The sequence below is a fragment of the Neurospora hispaniola genome (genome assembly GCF_033458365.1).
Source record: "Neurospora hispaniola strain FGSC 10403 chromosome Unknown B0T23scaffold_1, whole genome shotgun sequence".
NCBI lineage: Eukaryota > Fungi > Ascomycota > Sordariomycetes > Sordariales > Sordariaceae > Neurospora > Neurospora hispaniola.
The window spans coordinates 5,254,910-5,281,040 of record NW_026944406.1 but is presented as its reverse complement, the minus strand read 5'-3'; the positions used below and the strand labels follow the sequence as shown (position 1 = coordinate 5,281,040).

Here is a 26,131-nt window from a genome sequence, read left to right as displayed (position 1 = left end):
ACCTAACGGCAAGCAATCTAACGAACGCAACAAAACACAAACCAAAGTCGGGCAGTGTTGTGCCGCCTATTCTCGTTCCTCTCAGCCTCAACGTACCAGTCACACAAACATCACTGGACCCGCCGTCTGTCTGTTTGTCGGGTCGTGGCGCGGCGTCTCTGCATCATTTCCCCTTGCAGCGTTTTAACCATCGGATTCTCTTTTGGCTTCTTTTCCTTCCAATGCCCAGCCCGTGTCCCCGACCGCCGACGGCCGACACTGCGAAAACCCGTTATAGAAAACTGACAAAAGCAAAAAGCGGTCACAAAGACTTCGGAGGTTTGACCTTTTGCGTACGCATTCGCTTAACGACTCTTAGTTGAGCCAGTCTGGTCAAAACTACTATTTTCTTTACCCTCGCATTGCGCAAGTCATCGTGAAGTCTGCGGGTGTGCGGCGTGAGGCGTCAGTAGTACGAGAGAGCAAAGGCGCTGCTCGTCCAGTGAGCAGAGGAAGAGATTGGGAAAGTGTTCGTTCCTGCATTAGTTTTCCCCTCTGTCCACACCCACTTGCTGCATCATCACGGCCATTCGCGACTCTGCCGCTGCCCTCTTTCCAATCCGTCAACGAGCCATTGCTCTCTTTCCTTTTCTGTATCATTGCTCATTTCCGAGTGTTTTGAGACGGATGACTACGATTCTCAATTGCCTCTGATAGTGCTCAAAAGTAACCAAGTGGCCATGAGTGGATTACCAATCCATTATCCCAACCGCTGTGATAATGATTTCGAAAGTGTCAATGGGGAGATTGAGCGTTATCGTGGTTTTACAATGGTGGAAAATGAACGATAATGATTATAATTGGTTGTATTTCCTCATTCCTGACTTGCACGTTATGCAGATTGCTTTGCCACGAGGAAGTCGCAGAAGAAGCCCATTTTGGCAATACTATTCCATGTCGGAACAATCCGTCACGTTGATCGATCTACTGGGGAAATGGCATGCGCCCAAAGATCGGTAGATGCTCACGTCTTGGGTAATGGCAATGACGATCACGGATCCTTCCGAGCAGACATCAACATAACTTCACCTTTTGCCTCTTGCCCACAGCAAAAGACATCATGGCAGACTACACGAAACCGAAGACTATAGGGAGCAATGATGTAAACATTCTCGGTAAAGATCTGGTCGTTCATGTTCCAAATCAGATGGCTTCAGGGAAATGGCACCTTGGTGTCATGCTATCTGTTGACACTCAGGAACAACACCTCCAAGTCAAAACCATTCGCCTTGAAACACCGTCATCAGTCTACTCACAACTCCCAAATAGGCATTCAAGCGCGGCGATCAATGACAACGACAATGGCATTACAAGCAAATTTAACCTTGACGACACTACAGTTTATGTACCCACACAACTGTTATGTATTAGAACTAACTATTAAAGCACTAAAGCACAAAAAACCAAACCACGAAACTGCCAACTGTTCGCACAGCCAAGCATCAATGGCTATAAAAGACGGGAAGAGCTAAAGAATCCAAGCAAGTATTAGCCATTCAATTTTTTTCTCAACCGTTTTCTTGATCCCCTCATCCCTTCAAAGCATGAAAAGCAAGTGGTTGTAGTCGTGGCCTTGGATGACCGCGCTCCCACCCCCTTTCCTTACTTGGCAACATAGTTGCCAGGAACGTAGTAGCCAAAGCTGTTGGAGATAGTCCAATGGTTGCCAGAGTCATCCCACTGGCCCCTGTTCTTGGCGTAGCTGACACCATAGGGGGTACCATAGTAGTTGCAAGTGAAGACGCCGTCCTTGCCGTTCTTGTAAATGACAAAGGCGTTGAAGAAGATGCAGGCCTGGCCCTTGTTGGTGCCGTGCTTCGCGTTGTACTCGGTCTGGGCCTTGCAGCTGGCGGCGCAGAGTTCTGGGGCAAAGGGGACGTTGGTGCCAAAGGTCTGCGTGCGGAGGTAGCCGTGGTCGATGACGGGCGCGGGCGCGTTGATGGCGGCGTCGCCAAAGGTGACGGGGCCCTGCAAGCCGTCGACCGTGGGGCCGCTGGACTTGGTGAAGGCCGTGGAGCCGGCGTAGACTACCTTGAAGGCCTTGCCCTGGTACTGGTAGACCGACTTGGCCGAGGTGGCGACGAGCGGCATGCCGTAGAAGGCGCACTTGATCAGAGTGGCCGAGGCGGCGTCGGCATTGCCAGGGCAGCCCAGCGCGGAATCGGGCACCTGGGTGGCCTTGCTGATCTCAAGCGGCACTCGCTCGTAGTAGATGTTGAACGAGGTGCAGCCGGCAGTGGCGTCGCAGATGGCGGCGCACTTCTTGGGGTCGTACGAGGTCAGCTTGGAGCTGGTGTAAGTAATGTAGGACTTGTCCTGGGCCACCGCATTGAGGTTGACAAAGTTAGGCACGGCCGCGTAGCCGGAAGGGACGTTGGCCGCCTTGACAGCGTCATTGGCAGCAGTGGAAAAAGCCGCATAGCTTGTGAAGTCCCCAGGAGTGTCGGGAGACACTTGCGGACCGTTGAAGGTGCGGACAATACACGAGGTGGCCGGGCCGTCGGCGCGAGCGACGTTGATGTCGCTGCGCTTCAAGAGGTTGACAGTGATGACATCGGGAGGAGTGTCGTTGGAAGCCTGAGCCACAGAAGGGGGAGTGTCGACAACGGTGGCCACAACTTCCGCGGCCACGGTGTTGGAGTCGAAGGTCTCGACGTTCTGGGGAACGGCGTCGCCAACAGGGGGGGTGTCGGTGGAGTCAGCACCGGCAGCCACGGACTCGTCATAGCTGTCGATGGGCAGGTCCTGGCGCTTCAGGTGGAGCGGCGAGGCTGAGACGAGGCCCAGGAAGAGGGAAGAAATGATGATGTTCTTGCGAACCATTTTGAAAAACAGCCAAGTGAGTTGTCGGAGAAGGAGGAAAGATGTGTGCTCAAGAAGGATAGATGCCTTGATGGTTTGTGATGAGGCTGCTTGAAGGCTTGAGTGGATTGCTTTTTAACTTTCGAGAGGGAAGGTTGGGAAGGATGGAAGGTCTTATAGTTTGAGAAGACTATAGAGACGAAGAGGGAACTTGATGTCCACAAAGATCGATCACGATGACTGGATTTGGAACGAGTTTCCCGCAAGCCATCCAAACGCCATCAGACGCGGTTGAGTGAGACTGAGTGACCGAGTGGTGTAAGTGAGCCCGCCCGGTGGTGCGAATACGGAGGTCTCGACCGACCCGACCAATTCGGAGCCTCAAGTGGCTTACTGCCATCCATCGACTGATCGGTTCGGCAGTGTTTTCCAAGGGTAAGGAAAGAAAGGAAAGAAAGAAACGAGAATAACTGACCAAGGTTGAGAAGGTGACCGTCGTCTAGTCCGGAAAAGGGCTCCGTGCTTGTTGGCGCTCATTGGGCTGGGCCGGCTTTGTGGAAATGACCAGCCACATACAACCCCCTCACGATGCATGCATTGGAAAAGCAGAAGCATCACAACTAAACTGTATAGTTCCACAAAATATGAGCAACAACATGATGTGCACAGCTGAAAGGAGATAGCTGTCCGTGAAGGAGGCGCCCACTATACGAGCTAGTAGCGAGCTAAAGACAGTCTGAGCCTGGGAGAAGATGCCCGAAAGCGGATTTTTGCAGCCCTTTGCAGCTCAAGGTAGTTTACAGTCCACACAGTAGATGACTGTAGATGTCGGGGTAGGCGGCCATAAACGTGGTGGGCTTGAGCTGTCAGATGTCGTGAGGCTTAGCGTTGATTCTGTGTTCTGGACACCGGACACTATTCTCCCTTACCGCCTTGGACAAGCATGATCGTGGAAAGGAGGATGGAGATGGTGCGGTTTCCCATGAGTTGTCAAGAAGACGATGTGTCCGTCAGCCAGCCTCAACTGCCATCTATCATGTCATATGTCCTTGTTCATGTTCATCTGTCATGGGTGATGGGTGATACTCCAAAGAAGAGGGCTAGAGAGAGGACTCCCAATGAAAACGGAAGTGTTCTTTCTCGCGTGGTGAGCTAAGTAGATAGCTGCTTAGCCCTTCAGCCCTCACCCACTGCTATTCTGGGTCGAAAACTTCCAGTTGTACGTTTCACTCATGCAGGTCTCCGATATTTTCCGCTTCCCCAGAGTCCAGTTCGGGTCCGGGATTATGGAAAATGAAATGGAGGCCAGAGAGAGCTTCAGAGAGATAGAGATAGAAACATAATTCCTTCAAGGTTTGTTTCCTACTCCCACACAATGTTGAATGCGGCTAATGGGTTTCTTGAATCTTGAGAGACCATAGAGTCCAAATTTACACAGAGAAGGCAAAGACGTACTTTCCTAAAGGCTGTGGCATTTTGGTTTCGCACCGTGATCTTATTACTGGAAAATATTAGCCATGGCGGCATTGCCATTGTGGCCCTGCTAGGCGGATAGAGAAAAGAGGCTCGTATGGGATCCAATCCCAGTTGAAGATCCGGATGTCGATGTCAAGCCACGGCAATGTGAATGAACTGAGGGGACAACTCAATATTTGCTGGTGTACTGTGTGAATGAGATGTGAATGGGCCACTTCACAAAACGATAGTGTCAGTTTTTTACTGTTGGTCGTTGTGAAAAGAATGGTCACTGGAGAGTGGAAAGAGCCAACCGTTCATTGTTACGATGGAAGTGGTAAAGGAAGGTATCCTTGACCGACCGCCTTCCATTTGTCAGTTCCTCGGGTTCTTCTACAAATGAAAAGCGCCAATGTCAAGTAGACGTAGAAGGCACGATCTGTTGTCAAATGGGTGAGTGATCGAAAAAGGGAAGGTGGTGACTGACGAGTGGTCAAGTAGCTTCCAATGTACCTGCATAAACTCAATCGATCGCTGCTACCCAAGATTAACAGAAAAACGATCAAACTACTTCATTCGCAGGCGCGTGATTGGAAGAGAAAAGAAAATAAGGCCATTCCCCACCTTCATCCCCAGCTGTGGCTTGCAGAGAGTTGAGTGTTCAGTGTATCGGTACGGATCGACCTTGTCGTGTGTCGTGTTTGACAATGTACCTTGACGTGTTAGTAGTACACTAATGCTCAGCTTTTGTCATTGACGCCACAAGATCCACCCACAGCCGGAGCGCCCGTTAGGTCAGTACGTCCCAACGTTTTGTTTGTTCGCAACTGATGGAACAACTCAATTATCTTGGCATCGTCTACATATGCCCATTCCGTCTAGACCATTCACACACCGTGGGTTACCTAGGTACCGTACGGAAGACAGCAGAAAATGGACGGAGCAAAGTTGCCAACTGCGGTGTTGCTTGCTAGTAATCAGTGTAAGCGATACACTTAGTATCCCGTAACGTAGTGCATCCCCCGGTCGTGCGGTCAATCACTTGAACCAATGGTAAGACGGCATTCATCATGATCGGCCTACTGGGTCGCTGTCACCCACGAACGGCACGCAGCTTATGGAATTTTCCGACTCGATGGATTGATCATCAACCACGGGCGAATTTTGTCCAGGCTGGCTGGGCCGATAATCATTCTTCCAGGGTGGGCGGCCTGGCTGAGATTTCGGAACAGACAATGTTTGGCTCGAACCCGATCCTAGACAGTAACGCGGTGCATTTTGTTCGGAAAGAGACTCGAAACACTGGGGCACTGGGACTTACTCAGCTTTTCAAACAAACGCCTTTGCTTCGGGTGAAATTTTCTGATTTTCCATGAGAAGGCGATGTTGTTCCTAGAGATATCCCATCAACCGTTATCATTGTTATCGCTAGGCCTGTTCTGTGATAGAGAAGAGAAGCAACAACAGTCAACACATCCCGCGTTATCATCATCTTTACAGCATTCTTCGTGGAATACCTAGAAGAAAATTCGCCCTTCAACGGTTATAAGTAACACCTGATCGTTGTCCCCCATCCTTTTCTCCCTCGGACTTCAGGTTTCATCCTATGATATACATCACAGTGTTCTTTTGACTCTTTACTTTACACTCTTGTTCATCTGAGGGCTGTCGAAACCACATTCAAGATGTCCAACGACCTCACCGCAAAAATAATATCCTCATACGGCAGCCGGGAGCGACACAGCACCGGCGAAGGAGGACTAGATGTCAACAGTGCCGCCGCCGGGTGGGATTCAAGTCGGCCAGGCTCGATATATACTTCCTCGAGGCAGTCGGCAGCAACACTACCGAGGGCGGCCAAGAGAAAGTTCAAGAGCTACCGGCTCCGAGGCGAGTACGAGAAGCCATGGCTCGCCGACCCGGCCATGAAGAAGACCAGGTGGAACAATTGGATCGTGGCCGCCTGGTGTCTGGCCGGGTTTGCGGGTGCCGCGGTTCTTTGCTATACGGGCGTCAGGCAGTACCAGACTGGGCCGATATGTCTGGTGTTCGAGGATGACTTCAAGACGCTGGATACGAGTGTTTGGTCGCACCAGGTGACGGTATGTCAATATATGTTGTACTTTGCAAAGTCACTATCCTAACTTCTTCCTTCGCAGCTCGATGGCTTCGGAACAGGGTCCTTCGACTGGACTACCACCGATTCAAAGAACTCGTACGTCGACGGGGAAGGACTTCACATTGTCCCGACTCTCACGACTGAGACAACAGACATCACCGCCGACCAGCTCTATGCCAACTACACGCTCGATTTGAGGAAAGACAAGTCTTGCACGGGCACAACCAATGCCTCTTGCGTCGCTCATTCCGACCCAAAGACGGGTGCCATGATCCCACCCGTCCGGTCCGCTCGCCTAGTCACCAAGGACACCAAGACACTCCGGTACGGTCGTGTCGAAGTTGTCGCCAAGCTTCCCAAGGGAGACTGGTTGTGGCCCGCCATCTGTAAGCCTAACTTTTCCCCTATCAATTCCCGTATCGTACTAATAGCAAACTCAAGGGATGATGCCCCAAGACTCCACTTACGGCGTCTGGCCCCGCTCCGGCGAGATCGACATCATGGAATCCCGCGGCAATGGGCACGACTACGCACCCGGCGGACGGAACCTATACTACGGCTCCCTTCACTGGGGTCCTTCAAGCGCGACAGATGCCTACTGGCGGACCACATCGGCCAAGCGTCTCAAGCGCAGCGATTTCTCCGAGAGCTTCCACACGTTCGGCCTTGAGTGGGACGCGAAGTACATGTACTTTTACCTGGACAACCGGCTTACGCAGATCATGCATGTCGGGTTCAAAGCCAAGGACGACCTCTGGAAAATGGGTGAGTTTGCGGAGATGAGGGAGAACGATACCCTCTTTGAAAATCCGTGGGCGGGGAGTGATTCCACGACGGGAAACGCGCCTTTTGATCAGCCGTTTTACTTGATTTTGAATGTGGCGGTGGGGAGTAAGATAGGGTGGTTTCCGTAAGTTGGCCCTTTTCTTTCAAGTCAATTTGGTAAACGTGAAGAAGAAAAAGTTGCTGACAAGATGGACGATGGAACAGTGACAACAAGGGAAACAAGCCTTGGCTTGACTCGGCCACCAACGCTCAGTGGACGTTCTGGTCGGCTGCCGACCAGTGGCTGCCGACTTGGGGAGAGGGTGATCAGCGTGGTATGACGGTGAAGTCAGTCAAGATGTGGAAGCAGGGTGCTTGCTAGAGACAGGACATGAACGTTTTCTTTTTTTTTTGCCCTATTACATCCTAGACTGTTTGGACAACTCTAATAACTGGATTAATGTGCGATGCGTGTGATGGGGTGGAAACAGGATCAAGGTTAAATGTATGGTTGGAGTATATGTGGATTTTATAGTCTAGTTTCTGCGAGTTCTGCACTTTTGTACGCATCGATGTATTACAAAGTTTGCGTCAAGCACACCTACACCGACCACCAGGAGCAGCGGACGAAATGTGCATAGGTGGCTTACCAGTCGCTAAACATTCCATGTGTGCCTTATATAGATTACCTTTGGAGCATGGTCTACCGTCGGGGCTGGGAGGGGTCTAGCAGTAACGTCCACCTCAGGAGGTGGTTGGTATAGCGGTCAGTCCATCGCCGGCTATCAGAGAGAGTGTGGTATTGATCCCATGACGGTCTGTAACTTGTGTGCTTAACCCGACTTTTTTGCCCTTTTTGTCTTTATGCTGGGAATTCATCCCAACTTGAGTGGAGGCGCCTGGCAACAAACAATTTAGGCAGGAGCGCGACCCAACTCAACACCGACCAACTGCCGAAGCTTCCCTTTGCAAAGCAGGCAAGAACCGGCCCCTTGTCTCATCTGCCCGCGCCTGCCGATTCTGTCCAAAGGAACAGGGTATTGAGATGGCTTCAGTTGCTCGCCGGACTGGACGATTGTTGTTCTTGTGACATTCGGGACCACGGCGATGTGATGCGTCCGATATAAACACCAATGAACTCGGTCAATTCGAGTATTCCTCTTCCTTTCTTATCATTCTTTCCTATTCTCTACGTTATACCTGATCAAAACAACCCCCTTTTCGGTCAACCACATGGATCGCAGCGAGAGCAGCTTTTCACGACCATTACTGATCATCACTTTGAATTTTATCAACCGCAGATGCCTTGGGCACTTAACGCCGATAGTAAGTGCTGCTTTCAGCAACCGGAACTTCTTCAGACTGACACTCCTCCCTCATAGACCAAAAACTCACACGGCGTCAACCTATCATCACACCCACAACGGGCGAATTGCCACGAGCACATAGGATATTTGCAGCAAATGAGAAGTCCACCCCCTGTCAACTGGGTGCCGCGGATCGGATGCTCCCCCTATTTTGTCACTGCGTTTTCTCCTCTCAGCTTACGTTCTGGATGGACGCCACGCGGTTCAGCGCGTTCCTTGCGGCTCGACCCTCTGGAAGAAGTTGTCAGCCAGCCGCCCTCACAACCAGTCACTCTTGTGTAACACGTCATTTAGGCTCGAAGATCTCGAGTGAGTGAGATGAGGTTCACATCCACGTGAACATTCTTCTCATATTCAGTGATGATCCTCGGCGGCAAATTCGACACTTCAATGGTACCATCGTCATCGCCCGTCATGGCACAGAACTTCTGAGAGTGACGAAGGGGAGAGCATCTGGAGCTCCAAACAAACGCAAAAGGTCCAGACTCACAATGATTGTTTCGCAGGCTGAATTCGCAATTTCCACACACTGTAAGGCATTCACGACATCAGACGAAATAGAAAAAGAAAAGAATCGATAACAGCGAGTGATAGCACAATTGATCGGGTAACGATAGAACCCCTGTCACCGGAGTCTGGCCAGGAGGGTTGCTTCGTTCAACGTCAGCGCATCTTCAGCTAACAAGCAGGGATTCCCAAGCGAAACCTTATGTGGCTTTAGGTTCTGACCAGATCGTGTTAGTGTGAGATGCACTACAACCCGCTGTAGCTCCACTGCTTGCTCGCTAACGAAGTCTGAGTGCCGTGTTTTGGCCTCGAGCGACATTGGATCTGGGGAGACGTACCGGTACTTCGTCCCAATAGACCCACTTTGAAAATGTCTCGGTACTTACTGTGGGAACAGTGACCCCTTCCACACACGTGTATCGCCACGAACCGCACCCACAACACAACACACCCGTCACCCACACAGCGCTTTCGACGGCGACACGGCCTGACGCAGGAACGAAAAGAGGCGTGCCTGAAATTTTAAATTGCAATACGAACGGCTACTGCGGCTGTTGAAGATATCAACATTCTCTGAAAGCCTTTGCCGGATTCCGAAAGCGAAAACATGCAAACAGTGGTGTTTGTGAGCAACACGACCATGCAGCTTCACGCTTCTAAAAATGGCTAGTCCCAGAAGAATAGTATTTGTTCTTCAGTATCCTCGGCACTTCCTCAACAGCATGTTCGAAGCTGGACCTCCCGCTTCCAGTCACTCGGGTCGGTTAGGTATCACTCCCCCCTGTTTTTCAAGGGAGGGGAGGGGTTGAGGGTCTGGATGCCGAGGCAGTTCACAGGGTCTCTCGACTACAGTAGTGTACCTGAGAACTATGTAAAAACCTTCAAGAACAGAGTTACATCAATCATCAAGAACAGCGCTCGATAAGCGGACTACATACGTCTACACGTGTTCACTAGGTCATCCCAGATGGAGATCCGCTGTGAGATCCACCACTAGGCCAGACCTGGGACCTGCAGGGACCGGTTTTCGCCATCTCGTGGTTCTCCACTATTATTCGTCGGTTTGCGAATGAAAGAGGTGACGGGACGTTCAGGATGACAAGAAGACCCTGGGGTACATTCACCATGGGAACACAAAAGTGCCTATTCTGACAGCAGTACCAACTGCGCGGATGTCACCATACTCCCGCTGTTCCGGATGCTCCCTTGTCCTCCCTCCTCTCCCACAGTCACTCATCTGTTGAGTGGTACAAGATTACTCAGCGGGCACTCACTGCCCAGGCCACGGCGGGTAGATACATCGGGAATTCAAGTCGGTAACTCGCTCTTGTCCAAACACTCTTCAGCACGTTCTTTACCCCTGATGGTTTACAATCATCACGATGGGCCGCGGCAACAATCTCGGCCAATAGCACCACCACCTCGAGGCAGAAATTGTGCGAATATTCAACTCCCTTGAGCAAACTTTCTACAACAGGTATAGCATACGGGATTCGTCGGTAGCTGAGAAGAACAAACGCTTGAACAAGAGAGGCGTTTGTTTTCCATGCGTGGTCCCCTGTCAAGTTGTTGTCTAGCCCGTTCTTTTGCTCCTGTTATCGTCGCTTGAACCACGCGAAGCCGGCTTCCAGCCCAATTCCTACAACATATTGGCAATAATGGAACGAACAATACGGCCATGTCCTTATCCTCATGTCACAATGTAAGGCGCTACCGAAGCAAAGAGACAACCATGTTGACGGCTTCGTGCCTATGACAACCTCGCAGCATGTGGGGGATCGCGGATGGCTTGAGATAAAGCAAAAGAAAAACGAGCACTTACAGAACCTTCCTCTCAGCACCTCATATCCGATCCCTTGGGATGGAAAAGAAGCTGCAAGCAAGGAGCTTTTGCCACATTCGATTTGACAGCGGTTCGGCCAAGTGAGAACTCGAACGATCTGCAATGCTCTGAACCCTAGTAGCTGGGATCTGGGCTCTAGTCTCGCACACACTATGTGCAGAAAATACATCACCAAAGCTGTGATCTCCCTGGTTCATTGGCTGAGATGGACTGGGTTGGCTTCTATGGAGATTCGACCAGCAGCTGCCGAAGAGTTACCTATGGGCTGCTACGGAACTCTGCCCGGACTGCTCTATCGCTACCATATTCGCTTTGCTACGCCGAGAAAACAAATCCCGGTCTCCCATTGCAGAGGAAGGGATATCGTAAAGTGACATTGATGCCAGATGATAGGAAATCGCCCCCTAGCAACCCCCCTAACCAAATAGTCAGCCAGCCCATTATCACGGTTATGAAGCCAGACCAGCCGGTGCGTTGACAGAAGGCGATGCCGATGCCGTCATGCGCGAAACCATCCACTGCTCTTTTCTTCTTTCGTCTGCTTCCACATCGCCCTTCCCTCATCAATATATCCTCACTTCGCGCTGCTGTCCTCTGAGATTTCACCTTCACTCTCTATATCAGCGGACGGAAGATTATAGTAATCTCTTACAACTCACACATCACCTACTTTTGGGCATGTGCGAGGAAGCCATCATCATTACCATCTCGGTCTAGAGTCTTCTTTGGACTTGTACGCTTATTCCACTCACTACTGGTCTAACACTCGGTTGTCAACAAGTCACAAGTGCATCATCATCGACACTCGTCACTGATTCGGCAAGGATCTGATATCACAATGGCAGGCTCACACTTCCCTCTACGGCCTCTGCCTCCTTCGAGGAATCCTTCGGGTACACCATCAGACTATCCTCTACTTCGACCCTTACCTCCTTCGAGGAATCCTTCTGCTACGCCATCAGACGTCTCTTCACTACGACCTCTACCTCCTTTGAGAATTCCTTCTTCTACACCGTCGGGTTTCCCTTCGCCTCTCAACTCACCACCACTTTCCAATTCCCAACATGGACCTACCAGTGGTGTCGATACTCTTCCGTCTCCGGGGCTCCAAGGCTCCGAGTCTTTCTACAATCAGAACGCAACAGGCAGTGCTTTGTCCGTGGCTTCAGACCAGACAGGGGTGTCCGCGCCGGTGTCATATGCCGATGAGTTCCGGTTCAAGATAGTAAGTCATTAAGAACACTCACGTTGGAAGAATACAGGCACTAACTTCATCCACTGCCAGATGATCCAGTACCTCAGCAAGCAGATAGACAAGGCCGGATGGATACCCTCCGATAAAAACAAGAAAACACCAAATGGATACGGAGTGCTATACAAGAAGTCCCGGGGACGATATGTCACATACCCAGAGGAACTGTCACAGGCACTTGTTGCCTGTGTGCAAAGACTCAACCTAGTCGTCGCCTTCACCATGAAGCCGGATATGCTCGACGGCATCCTTGCCTCTCTCAGACCAAACCAAAGCGAACTAAAGCTCATGGACGGCTCTCAACTCCAAATCGCCGACTCGCTTAACAGCATGGTACCCGCCAACGTCAAGAAGTTTCAGTACGCCTGCTTGGTCCGACAAGAAGGCATCCTACTCGTGTGGCACGATGATCTGCTGCATATCGTGCCCACCGCGGCCCGGATCGAGGAGAAGCTACTAGCCATGGTTTGGGGAACAGGTCAACTGCCTTTCGGGCGTCTGCAAGCCCCATCGCGACCAGGCTCTATCCTCTCCACAAACACCTCCATTTACAAGGCGGAGAAGCCTTCGACCCCGGGGCCAGGTAACATGGGCGCCCTCCCCAACGACAGCGCCGAACAGCTCGAGAAGGATGAGTCCGTAGACGCCAAGGAGTCGCTCCAGCGGCCCGTTCAGCGCACCAGCGCCTTCTTCGTTGGCATGGCTATGTGCCTGGGCATCGTCCTTCTCTTTGGCACCTACATTCAGAAGCTGCTGATTGAGTGCGTCATCGACGGGACGTATACTCGTCTGGCGCTGATTGTTTGCGTGCCGTTCTTGCTGTGCGTCAGTCTGTTCTTCTTCCAGGTCATCTTTTCGAACCTTTTCCAGATTTTTGGCCCAATCGGCGGGCAGCATACCAACTCCAGGTTCTACTCGTGCATCAAACCGAGTCTGAGAAGGGCGTACATGGACGGGTTCACGGCGCCGCATATCACAATTCAGATGCCGGTTTATAAGGAGGGTATGGAGAGCGTTATTATCCCGACTGTGCGGAGTTTGCAGGCGGCTATTTCGTTTTATGAGAGTCATGGTGGTGAGTAGTCTCCTCCCGCGTCCCCAGCCCCGTTGAACTGCAGGTACTGAAACCGAAGCTAACTGCGTGTAATAAGGCTCCGCATCGATCTTTGTCAACGATGACGGCCTCCGTGTCGTCTCCGAAGAGGAAGCCCAGAAGCGCATCGAGTTTTACCACGATAACAATATCGGTTGGGTCGCCCGCCCCAAGCACGGCGACGACGGCTTCGTCCGCAAGGGCAAGTTCAAGAAGGCCTCCAACATGAACTTTGCCCTCAACATTTCCCAAAAGGTCGAGAAGTACCTCCAGGAAATGGTGGATGCCAAGTTTGCTGCCGAAGGTACCGACCTCATCGACCAGCAGGAGGAAGAGGAGATGTACGAGGCTGCGCTTGCAAGAGTCCTCGAGGAGAACCCGCTTGCTCAGGCGGCTGGTAACATCAGGATGGGCGAGTACATTTTGATTGTTGACTCTGACACCCGTGTGGTGAGTATTTCATCCTGGCTTTGCTTTTCTTTTGTGATTGAAACGTAGCTGACATTGAGCTTTTGCTACAGCCCGTCGACTGTCTCCTCTACGGCGCCGCCGAATTGTTCCTCTCCCCTGAAGTCGCCATCGTCCAACATTCCACCGGCGTGATGCAAGTCTCGTGGGATTACTTCGAGAACGGCATCACCTTCTTCACCAATCTCGTCTACACAGCCATTCGGTTTTCCATCGGATCAGGTGAAGTCGCTCCCTTTGTCGGCCACAACGCTTTCCTCCGCTGGCAAGGTACGTCGTTTTCTTTATTTCTTTCTTTTTCTTACCTCCAGTCAACCATACTAACTCTCTTGAAAAAGCCGTTCAAGACGTCGGCGTCCCCGAACCCAACGACTACACGGCCTACTGGTCCGAATCGCATGTGTCCGAAGACTTCGACATCGCTTTACGTCTCCAAATCAAGGGCTCCATTGTGCGCATCGCCTCCTACCACGGCACGCAATTCCAAGAGGGCGTGTCTTTGACGATCTATGACGAGATCGCCCGATGGCAAAAATACGCTTACGGCGTGTCGGAAATGATCTTCCACCCTTTCCACCGATGGATCTTCAAGGGCCCCTTCACCCCTCTTTTCTACACCTATTTGGGCAGCAACATCATGTACTCGTCCAAGATCTCCATCTTCGCTTACATGTGTTCGTACTTTGCCCTCGCCTCGGCCCTCATGCTCACGCTGCTCAACTACTTCCTCGTGGGCTGGTTCATCGACACCCTCGACCACGCGTACATGTCCTCCTGGGAAGTCTTCATTTCGCTGGTGGTCGTGTTCAACGTCATGGGCCACATTGCCCTGGCCGCCCTCCGCTACCGCACCGGCGACCGTGGCCTCCTTTCCAGTTTGTGCGAAAACTTCAAGTGGACGCCCATGATGACCATTTTCTTTGGCGGTCTATCCTTCCACGTCACTACCGCTCTACTAGCCCATCTTTTCCACATCGACATGCAGTGGGGCGCGACAAGCAAGGAAAAAGAAAACTCCAACTTCTTCCAGGAGATTCCCAAAATTCTCAAGACGTTCAAGTGGATGTACGTGTTTGTCATCCTGGTCGCGGCTGGCATGATCTACCTGGGCAATTGGGCGCCCAAGGGCTGGGAAATTAAGGATTTCTCAGCCATTGTGCCGTTGGCGATCAATTTGATTAGTCATGCTTTGACGCCGTTGGTGTTGAATCCCAGTTTGATGGTTTTCAACTATTAGTGTAAAGGTCTGTTGGTTGTCACAGAGAGAGAAGATGGTGGGAGCTGGTGGGAAGGTGTGGTCGGGACAAGAGAAATAAGAGGAGAGTATATTACTTGTGTGTGGATGTGCGTGTATCATGTGTTCGCCCATCGTCCTTTTTCTTTTTCTTTTCTCTCTTTCACCTTAACTTGTCTATATCGGAAGCAACAGAAAGGTTGCGGAGGGTGAACACAGGGAGGGCCGTTTAGATATTCTTTTGTGCTTATGCTTGTAGATTACTTACTGGGTCGGGTGGAGGAAAGGTTTCATATGTGTCAAGTCACACTTAGATCGTCTATACGAATTGGGATGGGAGTAATTGGATATAGTTAATGCCTTCAACCACACATATAATTTCATCAATGCCCACTCAGTTATCCGAATTCCACAACGCCTTTTCTGAATGAGTTGATTGCTTGACAGTGGGGAAGATTTACCATCCAGGCGGAGGATGGAACCCTTATTCTTTGACTGTGACATTCCATATCATACAGAATAAGTTCACAGACGAATATACTTTTACTGCCAGAACGACAATTGGTATTCAACCTCAAATCAAACAGAACCGAATCCCATACATGATCCTAAACCCAGACCCGTACCAAGAAAAAAATGATGACATAGAAAGAAAGAGCACGATACACTCAATCATCGTCATCATTGTTTCCACTCCTCCCCGCTCTCCTCTTGCCCTTACCGCCCTTCAACCCCATACCGCCCTTGAAGTGCTTCTTACCGCCCATCTCCATCTGCACCTCCTTGACATTGACGCCCTGCTCCGCCGCAATCAGCGCTCTCAGCTTGCGACCGCTCATGTGCTTCACCATGTTCTGCGCCTGACCCTGCTGCGAATACTTTTGGTGGAAAGCCTGCTGAATGTGGCCGCCGTTGCCGCCGGACTTGAAGAAGGCCTTGTCGAGCTTCTTGGACTTTTGGCCCTGCGGGAGCGCCAGCGCTGTCATCTCCGAGGTGAGCGTGGCGGTATCGTCAATGTCGGCACCCTCGAGCGCCGACAACATCGCCACACGGCGGTTCTCGGGCAGATGGGCCATATCGTAGAGCTCGGCGTTGAATTCGGGACCGTCGACGCCGCTGCCCGGAGGCGGCTCGCAGTAGAGGAGCTTGCCGTTGACGTAGTCCTTGAGGATATAACGGACCGCACGAGACTGGTCGGGCTGACCGAGACCTTGCGTCATGTAACCGCGGTGACGGGCATAGGCGTCGAGAAGCTCGTCGGCGGTGGGGATACCGGTACCGCCTTCCTCGAGCGGCCTGGTCTTGATCTTGATACCGTACACGGCCTCGAGGAAGGGTTGAGGGATACGGCGGGCGACGAGGGCGGCAGGGCCAGTGTACTCGCGCAGCTGATCAATGGGGAGGACACCGTTGCAGACGAGCTCGGCCTTGGTGTTGGCAAAGTTGGGGAAGACGAGACCGGGACAATCGCAAAGCAGGACGTTGTCGCTTAGGTGGATGGTCTGGAAATGCTTGGTCTTGCCGGGAGTGGAGGAGACGGACACCTTCTTAGCACCAATGAGCGCGTTGATGGTGGAGGATTTACCGACGTTGGGGTAACCAACGAGACCAACCTGGAGCTTGCGGTCTGTGGAGAGACACGGTTAGTGGTTGATTCGTTGCAGTTCTGTATGGACAAAGAGAAGCTTACCTTGACCCTCTGGTTGATATTGCAGAAGAATGTCCTCCAACTCATCGACTCGCAGGATGTGCGTGTCTGGGTCGTTTTGCTCGGTGATCTCCTCCTCCTTGGCCTCCTCCTTCTCCTCGGATGCCTTCTCCTCGGCCTTGGGGGTCTCCTCCTTCGTGGAAGGACCCTCGCCAACATCGCTCTCATCCTCAGAATCCTCATCACTGTCGGCATATCCACCCGCCTCAATCATCTCCTTGGCCAACTGAGCCGAGAAGAACCTGTAGTCGATACCTTCGCCCTTGAGGTAGTTCGCCCACATCTTCCTTTGCTTGTATGTCATCAGATCGGCCTTGTTGATCAGGAGAAGGTTGTGCTTCTTGGGATCGACGTCTTTCACGTAGACTTCCAAGTCTTCGGAACGGAACATGAGAGGGTTTCTGGCATCGACAATCTGGACAATCACATCGGACCGCTCGATGACTCTCCACAGTTGCCTCCACACCTCCAGGTTGCGCTCGAAAGGTGTCATCAACAGATCCTGGGTCTCCTGGAGTTCCGCCAACCCTCTGCGCCATTCGAGGAAGCTCTCACGCTCCCTCTGGTCGAGCTCATCGCGAGTGGTTGTGGAGTCCCATTGCGGCCTCCTGGGTACCGTAAGACGGCTCTTGTTCGCCCTCTGCTTTCCAAGCACTGCCTGCTCTTCCTTAGCGGAGAGGAGGTAAGGGTTGCGCTGGTCGGTGTGGATGATCTTGACGTTGTTCATCTTCTCGGCGGTGAAGTCGGTTCCGGCCAACTCGGCAGTGGCCAGGAACTCGTCGAGAGCGCCCTGCTCGGTGATGGAGCGCATCTTGACCCAGGCAGCATCCTGCTTGTCGTTCGTGATGTATTCCTTGCCGGTCGCATGGTCGATACGAGTGACTGCTGAGACGCGCTTCCGGTCGGATCCCTTTCCCTTGCCGAACCTATCGTTCATCAACGTGTTGCCGAGTCCGACCGACTTCTTGGACTTTGCGAGAACCATGTTGGCGGTTGTCTTGCTGGTCGCGGTACTTGGTGTGGTTTTCGTATAATGTGAATCCTCCTTCGACGCCCGTATATTTCAACGACGGCACTTTGCGACGACTGATCTTTGTCGAGTTGTCGCAATAAAATGAGCGAGTACTCTAGAGACAAAAACTGCCTCGAAAAAACAAAGGCAAAACAGGCAAGAGGTTGCGTGGGTGTTTCCAGCAATTCCCTTCGACTCGCTGTTTGCTAGTGTAAAAAGTGACCCTGGACTTCCTGCTGATAAATCTGCGATAACCTCGATATTTCCCCAGCGGACTGGAGATGGAGGGGCAAATTCTTACAATTCGGTAACGGGCGGGATACTGCGCGCTACGATAGGGCAGGGGCAGCACTCTGACCCGCTGATCGCTACTTACCCTGCAACCACACAGTACACTACACTTCTATAGAGGCAGGTACGTACTGTTAACAGCCCAGGAGTCCATTTCCCGCTTGAGCCGATAAGATAACCTTGATTGGCCCCACCAAAATTTTACCATCCATCGGTCATCCGCCTGTGGACATCCCGTCGTCTTCCACGCATTGCAGTCTTCCCGTCGTACCTAACTTGTCCGCAGACGCGAGGTGCTTCTGCTTTTCCAATTCGACGCACTCCCGTCACCTGATTCTATCGTCTTTCCCTAACCTCCCTGGACTTGGCCTGGAATCACTTTGTGAACCATTCATGCTTTGCGACCCGTCATTTTGCAGCATCGTGTCCATATAGCCAGAACAAGTCCTCCGTATCACAGTCAAGATGGCCAGGGGAAAGTGGATGTAAGTAGCCTACTACTGAACCAGAATCTCTCACGCTTGTCTCCTCGTGGCTGACTTGCCTTTCCTTGTTTAGTGATAAGAAGACGGCGACGCACTTCACGCTGGTCCATCGTCCGCAAAATGATCCCCTCATCCACGATGAGTCGGCGCCGTCCATGGTGCTGAACCCTACACAGCGCCCCAATGCCCACAAGTCGTCGACGCTTAGTGCCCTCGCCTCCGAACTCGGTTCCGATGCCATGAGCATCCGTGACAATGAGGGTGAGGCCGCCAACTATGGCGTCTACTTCGACGATACCGAGTACGATTACATGCAGCATTTGCGTGATCTGGGCACGGGAGCTGGAGAGGCCGTTTTCGTTGAGGCCAAACCGGTCGCAAACCAGAACAAGGGCAAGGGCAAGGCGACCCTCGAGGACGCCCTGAAGCAACTCAACCTCCAGAACAACGCCCAGGATCTGCTCGACGAGGAGATCCTCCCCAACAAGAACCTCCAGAGACTCACCTACCAAGCACAACAGGATGTTCCTGACGCCATTGCGGGGTTCCAGCCAGACATGGACCCTCGCCTACGCGAAGTACTGGAGGCTTTGGAGGACGAGGCTTATGTGGACAACGAGGAGGAAGACATTTTCCAGGAACTGGCCAAGGACGCAAAGGAGATCAACGAACACGAGTTCGAGGAGGCTTACGACGAGTTTGATGATGACGGCTGGGAGTCGGACCACACAGTGAAGGCTAGCAAGGAGTACAGGCACGATGGGGACGACGAAGTACCGGAGCTTGTCAACACAGGTGCTGGGCAAGAAGGAGAGGGTTCAGGGCCATCGGATGACTGGTATGATGCGTTCAAGCAGTACCAGCAAGACAAGAAGGCGGAAAAGAAGAATAAGGGCCCGGCAGCGCCATCAGAGATGCAGTCCTCGATATGGACAACGACAACAATGGGGGGACGCAAGAAGAAGAGAGCCGGTGCCATGACCAACCCCTCCATGTACTCGATGAGCTCCTCGGCGCTTGTACGGACGGACGCCTTGAGCATCCTCGATGCGCGGTTTGAGAAGCTGGAAGAGGAGTACAATGCTGACATGGACGACCTGGGTTCCGTCTCGGGTGTTTCTGCTGTCTCGACCGTTCAGGGCAACGTGAGGGCCGATTTTGACGGTATGTTGGATGAGTTCCTGGAGAACCATTCGACAGCCGGAAAGAAGAGGGTGAAGAAGGGCAAGTACCAGAGTGGCCTTGAGCAGCTGGACGAGATCAGGAGGGGGTTGGGACCTGCCAGAATCCGTCCTTCGTTTATCTAGAAAAGTGAGTGTGCTTGGGGCGTTAAGGGGTACGGAAAAGATACACGGGTGCATTGCGATTTGATAATTGAAATTATGAATGAACAAGACCCTGAGTGCCTCTGTGAACTGCGACCTATAAATACTCAACACACTCAACAATCACGTACCATATATGCACTGTGATACTCTCTTACCTTATCGATGACCTACCCCAGATTTATGTTTTGATGTGCCAGCAGCGAGGCCGGAAGCCTGAGACGAAAGAGGCTTAGCGTCTTGATTCAAGTGCGTGCCCATTCGACGGAGACGAGGAGCGGCTGGGCGGGAAAAGCGGGTCTGAGCTGGCGAAAAAAGTTCGAGACAACTTGACAAGAACATGGATCACTCTGCGAAACAGTCGTCTCTGCCACTGCCAACAGCCCTGTTAGCCTGAGCCTTGGCAAAAGATTGGCCCGTCATTGACAGACGGAAAAGGCAGAGAGCAACAGGCCATCGTGTCGCCTCACACGAACCTTGGCGCACTTTGTCGCCCTCCTCCCAACGAGAACGTCGCGTGCAGTTGCCAGTCTCGCCTTTCTTGTATGTATGTACTGGCGACAGACTTCAGTTTCCACTTTTGTGCCTGTTCACCAGGCTCCCGCCTTCACTTCACCATCAATCAATCAATCAATCAATCCACTGCAACAGGAATAACAACAACAGTACCTCGTGTAGTTCATTCACCTCAATCGTACCTATTGAAGATCACCGATTTTTCTTTTTTTGATTGGCAAACAGTGTCCCTGCAGCACACGCAAACAAGGGAAGCTGAGAGGACCATTGATTTATGCGACATCAATTTTAAAAGGGAACCGTGCATTCCCTGGCCGTTCCAGCCTTTCCCATCGATCCACGCCCTCCCCTTCCTGCCTGTCCGTTCTCCATTGAACTTTTTTTCGTCCCGCCCGCGGCCACAGCACAGCACACGTCCACTTTCAACCTGGTGGTTCCGCTTGCTTCTACACCACAACTGAATTCCCCGTTTGCCTTTTGCGCCTCGACCACTTTTGCACCTTCGACCAACTTCCTTGGATCGCATTACCCATATACCCCCCCAAGGATTTTCCCCAAATCCTCAACTTCCCCAATCCTTCGCATCGACAACTTCTCTACACATCCCCCAATCAATCATCGAAAATGGCCACCACTGCGATGGACTACGAAAACGCCAACGGCGATCGCTTCGATGGTATGTCCACGTCCTCAACTGCGTCATCGCCTTTCTCTACCCTGCCTGGCCTTTGCGTCAGCATTTAGCACCCGCGCCAGCACCAGACGCGGATGCAGATGAGCGATGATGGCCTTCGCGACTTCAGCCTCAGCCTGTCCTCGTTTGCATCATCATCATCATCACCACACCTCTCGCGTCGCGACACACTCATCTCTCTGTCCATCTACGACTTGCCTAGCTCAATATTCCATCAGCAACTGACCGGTTCATCTAGAGGACGCCCCTCGCTACGACCGCGACCGTAGTGCGTCGCCGCGTCGCGATGATGGCCACGACTCTTCGCGTCGTCGCTCCATGTCTCCCAACGGCAACGACCGGTAAGCACCGCCACCAGCTCGCCTGATGCGGTCCAAACATCCAAAAACAATATCATCTGACATCAACACCAGTGCTCCTGCCAAGGACGAGGGTCAGTCCAAGGGAGGTGAGGAGGATGGTGCTCGCAACCCTGGCTCCAACCTTTTTGTCACCGGCATTCACCCCAGACTGGAGGAGGCCGAGGTTACGCGCCTCTTCGAGAAGTACGGCGAGGTTGAGAAGTGCCAGATCATGAAGGACCCCCACACCGGCGAGTCTCGTGGTTTCGGTTTCGTCAAGATGATGACTCCTGAGCAGGCCAGTGCTGCCAAGGAGGGCCTGCAGGGCGAGGTTATTGAGGGCAGAACTCTCAGCATCGAGATGGCTCGTCGCGCTCGTCCCCGTACCCCTACTCCTGGCAAGTACTTCGGTCCTCCCAAGAGAGGTAAGTTGTCCCGCGTCTCCCCCCCGAAAAGTCTCGAACTGATTCACTGAAACACAGGCGAAGGCCGCTTTGATGACCGCAACGGTCGTCGCGGTGGCGGTTTTGGCGGCGGCTATGGCGGTGGTCGTGATGACTCTTACCGTGGCTACCGTGGCGGTGGTTACCGTGATGACCGTGGCTACGACCGTGGCTACGACAGAGGCTATGACCGCAGCGGCGGTTATGGCGGCGGCGACCGTGGCTATGAGCGCAACAGCTACCGTGAGGACCGTGGCTACGACCGCAGCTACCGTGGTGAGGACCGCGGCTATGATCGTCGTGAGCGTGGTGGCGCTGATGAGGCCTATGGCCGCGGTGGCGACCGTTACCGTGATGATCGTGGCGGCGAGCGCTATGGTGGCAGCGGCCGCGGTGGTCCTGATGAGCGCCGTGCTCCCGGTTACGACCGTGATCGCGGCTACGATCGTCCCAGCGACCGTGATGCCCGTCCTCCTCGCGACGCTGCCCCCGGCACCAGCAGCTACGGCGAGCCGGCTCCTCGTGAGGCTCGCGAGCCCTACGGTACATATTCGAACATCTGAATCTTGCTTGTGGTGAATGCCTGCTGACTTGAACAGGTACCCGCTAGGATCACGGTATCTAGGTTCCACAATCTGATTAACACCAGGAGGCTCTGTCCTTCCAGCTTCATCGGCAGCACAGTTTTCCTTTAGCTTGTTTCTTTCTTTTCGCTCTTGGCATGGAAACAAAATCGGATATCCTAAAATTCGTCGGCTGGAGTTACGGCAGATATTTGGAGGGTAATTGGCCCTGTCCCGGCGGTTCGCCTTGCACCAGAACGGCTACCTAGATGAGCCACTTTGGAGGTTGCGACACTCGACAGACTTCACATGGTATGGGCAACATGGTCGGTCAGCCGTTGGTCGACATTGTCTAGGCCGTCACCCCTTCTTCCTCTTTCTACCTATTTGGATCAGAAAACGAAGGGGATGAAAGCCGCGCTTGTACGATTATTTTTCTTTCGCCTTCTTACGGCCAGCGGCAATATCGTGACGACTTGACGCATCCTATCTCGACGGGTTTCTTTTACGTAGTCGGCAAGCATGATACCAGCGCATCAACCTTTTTCAGCATCTTAATCGTGAACGCCAATGCCTGAGACATCAGTGGCAAACATTCTTAACAAAAGGTGCAACCCCACCGGAGCAAATCAAAATTCGGCATGTAATCGTCCTCAGCCTCGCCGAGCTCCACCTCTCGCCTTGAACGTCTGCACTCGCCATTGTTACAGCATGCGACTTGACACCATGTTTGATCCGCTCGCGATAATCACCATCATGGCCCTTTGACATCAAAGCACCGCAGCATGGCAACCTGCTGGTGACGCCGATTAAGTCCTTGTTGGACGTGGCATTTCTTCAAGGACGAGGCTTCTCGTCCGATGTGTTGTCAGTCAAGCCAAACACCCGTCCAAACGCTTTCAGGTACGTTTCCGGTCGCGATGCGGCCCTTCTGCGTCTTTTGGCTTCTAGCAACTGTCCTCCATATCCCCCATCACTTTGTTACATTTACTTTGCTTTGCTGGGTACTGCTGGAGCTCCGATGATTACAGGGAAAAGGCCGATGGCAAGGCATGCGTCACTCCTGTCGCTGCGAATCGTTGAGTTGCTTTTTTGAAGAAGAAGACATCGGTTACTTGCAACAGACACGTAGGCAACAGCAAAGGACCATCACAGAATCCATTCATCCAAGCCTATGGCCGTAGAAAGACGAGCGGTTTGGCAAACGTCTGGTAGTTTCCAAGACCCGGGAGACAGCATCAGCGACTATGCAACATGCGAGTTACGAAACATCGCGCTTGACCAAGCATTGGCAACTGATGGCTACACTTTTTTTCCATAGCCGCTCTCTTTTTTTTTTTTTTTTTTTTTTTTTTTTTTTTTTTTTTTTTTTTTTTTGCAAGTTTACATGAGTTAACGCTCCCCTGCTCTCTCCTTATCATTCTTCGGGATACCACATTGGTATCTTCCGATTTCTTTATCTTCGTCGTATGCCTTTGGCTCGACCTGGTAGCCAAGCGAATTCCTCATAAATGGTGGTAATCGCAGTCTATACTTGGTATCACTTAAAAGATCTTTGCCTCCGGTCACGGATAATCGAGGAAGTAAAAATACACTATGGAAAATTATCCTTCATGTTGATTCCCTGCTGCAAAAGCACATCCGAGTCTGCCTTTCATACGTAACGTCTCTTTCAAAAACCCATCTCAGACAAAGGGGAAGCGCCAACAAGAGCATCAGAAAGCCCGGCCAAAACCTTTCTCTACCACCCGTGCGTTAACAAAGACATGAAGTCCGTGCTAAAAGCATCGCAAGTTCCCAATGCTTTGTGCGTGCGAGCTTTGGGGGGCTCAATAAAAACGCAACTGATTCCCCAGGTTTCAGTCACTCTTGTCTTGGTCCTCAGTGAATGCTGCCTCCAATCTCCCCGGACAGATCCAACCAATCCAATCAATAATCTTGTGTGTTTTTCATCCCTCCTTGTCTCGCGCGCTAGCCGAGACTCATCATCCCTTGCGACACTACTACACTGGCACACTACCATCATCACTACACCATCTTGCCCCCCATCCGTCTATTCCCTTCAAAACTTCCGTCTCAAAAATGCCCCGCGTAACCAGAAGCTCCGCCAAAAACGGCCCCGGCGGGCTATTTGACTTTATCGGCGTCGCCATAGCCAATGGAAACGTCAAGTACGATATCCCCGAACAGTACCAACATCTCTTGCCGTCGAACCTCCACCAACAAGAAGCCAACAACGCTGAACCCCTTTTCATTCACTCAAGTGCAAAGGGAACATATGTAGAAAAGGGCAAGAACAGGAAAACCGCTGCCATTGCTGAAAGAGCTGAAAAGGTCACTGCTGTCGCCTCTGCCCATGCTACCAAGGTCATCGCAGCCAAGCAGGGCAAGGGCGGCTTGGATATCAATATTGTTTTGCCTGTTGGGGGTGGGGGTGTAGGTGTGGGTGTTAGTGTTGGTAAGGGAGGGAAGGGGAAGAGGAAGGTGCTTGAGGCTGGCAAGAAGGACGGTAATAAGAAGAGGAAGTTGGAGAGGATCGAGGAGGTCGATGATGAGCTAGTAGAAGACAGTGAGAAGGAGGAGGAGGAGGGGGAGGAGGAGAAAAAGAAGACCGGGGAAGAAGATGACGATGATGACAAGGAGTATGTACCTGATGGCAAACCTCCGGCGAAGAAGAAGCAGAAGAGGATTGTGAAGGATACTCGGAAGAAAAAGCAGCAAAAGGTGGTTAAGGCTGCTGCTCCGAAGAGAGGGGGTAGAAAGAAGAAGGTTGAGGCTAAGGCTGAGGCTGGGGATGAGGTTGAGGCTGCAGTTTTTGAGAAGAAGGAAGTGGAGGAGGAAGAGAAAGAGAAGGGAGGGGAGAAGGAGGTTAAAGAAACTGTCGAGCTTGAGGTGGCTGTGGTGGCTGTTGTGGAGGGTAACCAGGGTGAGGAAGAGGAGAAGAGAGAGGAGGGGGAGAAGGGAGAGGACGGTGGAGGTGAAGATGAGGATTATGAGCAACAGGATCGCAATCCCGATGCTGAGCCTGAAGAGTGAGTGATGAGGAGTGACTTGGTGTCTCTTGTTCAGAGTTAAGGGTGCTTCGTTATAGTATAGGGAGGCTGGTCCTCGAATTCAAGTATATTGGTTTGTGGTTTCGCTATAGGCTCGTTGACTGTCCTGCTCACGGGTGATGTGAAAGGTTGTCTGTTTGTCGTCTTAGTTGTCGTTTCCCGTCTCGTCCGTCAGCTTTTTCTATGACATGAGCTTGTGTCCTGTCATTGGGCACATCTGCATAACCAGTTTCTTTTCTTCTTCTTCTTCTTCTTCTTCTTCTTCTTCTTCTTCTTCTTCTTCTTCTTCTTCTTCTTCTTCTTCTTCTTCTTCTTCTTCTTCTCTTTTTTTTTCCTTTTTCTTTTTTTTTTTTCTTTTTTTTTTTTTTCTTTTGGTCACTCTCATTGGATTCTCTCAACGGGGCACCGGGGCTATAGTTTCTTGCCATCAATTGACCATCAGATCAGTTTTTGTCATGCTACTGATGAAAATCATAACATCGGCAACCAATAACAACCAACAAGAACCCACGACATCCAGCCACTTCTTGACAATCGTTAACCTGTGATGCCCGAGATAATCTGATAAACTATAGTCGACCCTCGATGTAAGGCCATTCCTCGAACTTCTCGCTTTCTTTTTAGGTAAAATATGGATATTAACTCGTCAACTCGCCTTCAGGCAGAAACCCATTGCAGGATTGACATTCGTTGCAAATTGGGTTCAGTAAATACTGCATCTTAGTACGTAGTGGATAAGGAGATCACGGTTTTCCA

General features: G+C 51.8%; 7 protein-coding genes across 7 annotated transcripts; 5 read left to right on the top strand and 2 right to left on the bottom strand.

The window, feature by feature from the left end:
• Positions 1-1,641: 1,641 nt before the first annotated feature.
• On the bottom strand, positions 1,642-2,862 carry B0T23DRAFT_307578 (uncharacterized protein; the record flags this gene model as incomplete). Its single annotated transcript, XM_062834427.1, has 1 exon — positions 1,642-2,862. The coding sequence occupies one exon, from the start codon at positions 2,860-2,862 to the stop codon at positions 1,642-1,644; it is 1,221 nt and encodes a 406-aa protein (XP_062697717.1).
• Positions 2,863-5,981: 3,119 nt separating this feature from the next.
• Positions 5,982-7,705, top strand: B0T23DRAFT_450751 (concanavalin A-like lectin/glucanase domain-containing protein; the record flags this gene model as incomplete). The annotated part of the gene is made up of 4 exons (XM_062841100.1): positions 5,982-6,398; positions 6,456-6,801; positions 6,857-7,325; positions 7,406-7,705. 4 exons carry the CDS (start codon positions 5,982-5,984, stop codon positions 7,560-7,562), a joined length of 1,389 nt encoding a protein of 462 aa, XP_062697716.1. The 3' UTR covers positions 7,563-7,705.
• A 3,749-nt stretch (positions 7,706-11,454) lies between these two features.
• On the top strand, positions 11,455-15,245 carry B0T23DRAFT_350951 (glycosyl transferase family group 2-domain-containing protein). Its single transcript, XM_062836067.1, has 5 exons — positions 11,455-12,122; positions 12,183-13,224; positions 13,301-13,692; positions 13,764-13,980; positions 14,049-15,245. Exons 1-5 carry the CDS (start codon positions 11,736-11,738, stop codon positions 14,945-14,947), a joined length of 2,937 nt encoding a protein of 978 aa, XP_062697715.1. The 5' UTR covers positions 11,455-11,735; the 3' UTR covers positions 14,948-15,245.
• Positions 15,246-15,279: 34 nt separating this feature from the next.
• Positions 15,280-17,930, bottom strand: B0T23DRAFT_450749 (P-loop containing nucleoside triphosphate hydrolase protein). Its single transcript, XM_062841099.1, has 2 exons — positions 16,635-17,930; positions 15,280-16,571 (listed from the first exon to the last, which is right to left on the bottom strand). The coding sequence occupies exons 1-2, from the start codon at positions 17,635-17,637 to the stop codon at positions 15,613-15,615; spliced, it is 1,962 nt and encodes a 653-aa protein (XP_062697714.1). The 5' UTR covers positions 17,638-17,930; the 3' UTR covers positions 15,280-15,612.
• Positions 17,931-18,111: 181 nt separating this feature from the next.
• Positions 18,112-19,868, top strand: B0T23DRAFT_409933 (Low temperature viability protein). The gene is made up of 2 exons (XM_062839386.1): positions 18,112-18,440; positions 18,514-19,868. Exons 1-2 carry the CDS (start codon positions 18,421-18,423, stop codon positions 19,745-19,747), a joined length of 1,254 nt encoding a protein of 417 aa, XP_062697713.1. The 5' UTR covers positions 18,112-18,420; the 3' UTR covers positions 19,748-19,868.
• Positions 19,869-20,824: 956 nt separating this feature from the next.
• B0T23DRAFT_34374 (uncharacterized protein) lies at positions 20,825-22,580 on the top strand. Its single transcript, XM_062835931.1, has 4 exons — positions 20,825-20,957; positions 21,214-21,316; positions 21,389-21,741; positions 21,799-22,580. The coding sequence occupies exons 1-4, from the start codon at positions 20,906-20,908 to the stop codon at positions 22,320-22,322; spliced, it is 1,032 nt and encodes a 343-aa protein (XP_062697712.1). The 5' UTR covers positions 20,825-20,905; the 3' UTR covers positions 22,323-22,580.
• Positions 22,581-24,124: 1,544 nt separating this feature from the next.
• Positions 24,125-25,461, top strand: B0T23DRAFT_34356 (uncharacterized protein). The gene has a single exon (XM_062835926.1). The coding sequence runs from the start codon at positions 24,405-24,407 to the stop codon at positions 25,356-25,358; it is 954 nt and encodes a 317-aa protein (XP_062697711.1). The 5' UTR covers positions 24,125-24,404; the 3' UTR covers positions 25,359-25,461.
• Positions 25,462-26,131: the final 670 nt, after the last annotated feature.

What these genes read in the sequence shown, in the direction of transcription:
- B0T23DRAFT_34374 (XM_062835931.1), top strand. Translation starts at nt 20,906, where the DNA reads ATGGCCACCACTGCGATGGACTACGAAAACGCCAACGGCGATCGCTTC. An exon ending in CAACGGCGATCGCTTCGATG is followed by an intron (nt 20,958 to 21,213) that starts GTATGTCCACGT and finishes CGGTTCATCTAG; the next exon opens with AGGACGCCCCTCGCTACGAC. An exon ending in CTTCGGTCCTCCCAAGAGAG is followed by an intron (nt 21,742 to 21,798) that starts GTAAGTTGTCCC and finishes ACTGAAACACAG; the next exon opens with GCGAAGGCCGCTTTGATGAC.
- B0T23DRAFT_450749 (XM_062841099.1), bottom strand. Translation starts at nt 17,637, where the DNA reads ATGGTTCTCGCAAAGTCCAAGAAGTCGGTCGGACTCGGCAACACGTTG. An exon ending in ATATCAACCAGAGGGTCAAG is followed by an intron (nt 16,572 to 16,634) that starts GTAAGCTTCTCT and finishes GTCTCTCCACAG; the next exon opens with ACCGCAAGCTCCAGGTTGGT.
- B0T23DRAFT_409933 (XM_062839386.1), top strand. Translation starts at nt 18,421, where the DNA reads ATGGCCAGGGGAAAGTGGAT. An exon ending in ATGGCCAGGGGAAAGTGGAT is followed by an intron (nt 18,441 to 18,513) that starts GTAAGTAGCCTA and finishes TTCCTTGTTTAG; the next exon opens with TGATAAGAAGACGGCGACGC.
- B0T23DRAFT_34356 (XM_062835926.1), top strand. Translation starts at nt 24,405, where the DNA reads ATGCCCCGCGTAACCAGAAGCTCCGCCAAAAACGGCCCCGGCGGGCTA.
- B0T23DRAFT_350951 (XM_062836067.1), top strand. Translation starts at nt 11,736, where the DNA reads ATGGCAGGCTCACACTTCCCTCTACGGCCTCTGCCTCCTTCGAGGAAT. An exon ending in GTTTTATGAGAGTCATGGTG is followed by an intron (nt 13,225 to 13,300) that starts GTGAGTAGTCTC and finishes GCGTGTAATAAG; the next exon opens with GCTCCGCATCGATCTTTGTC. An exon ending in TTGACTCTGACACCCGTGTG is followed by an intron (nt 13,693 to 13,763) that starts GTGAGTATTTCA and finishes CTTTTGCTACAG; the next exon opens with CCCGTCGACTGTCTCCTCTA.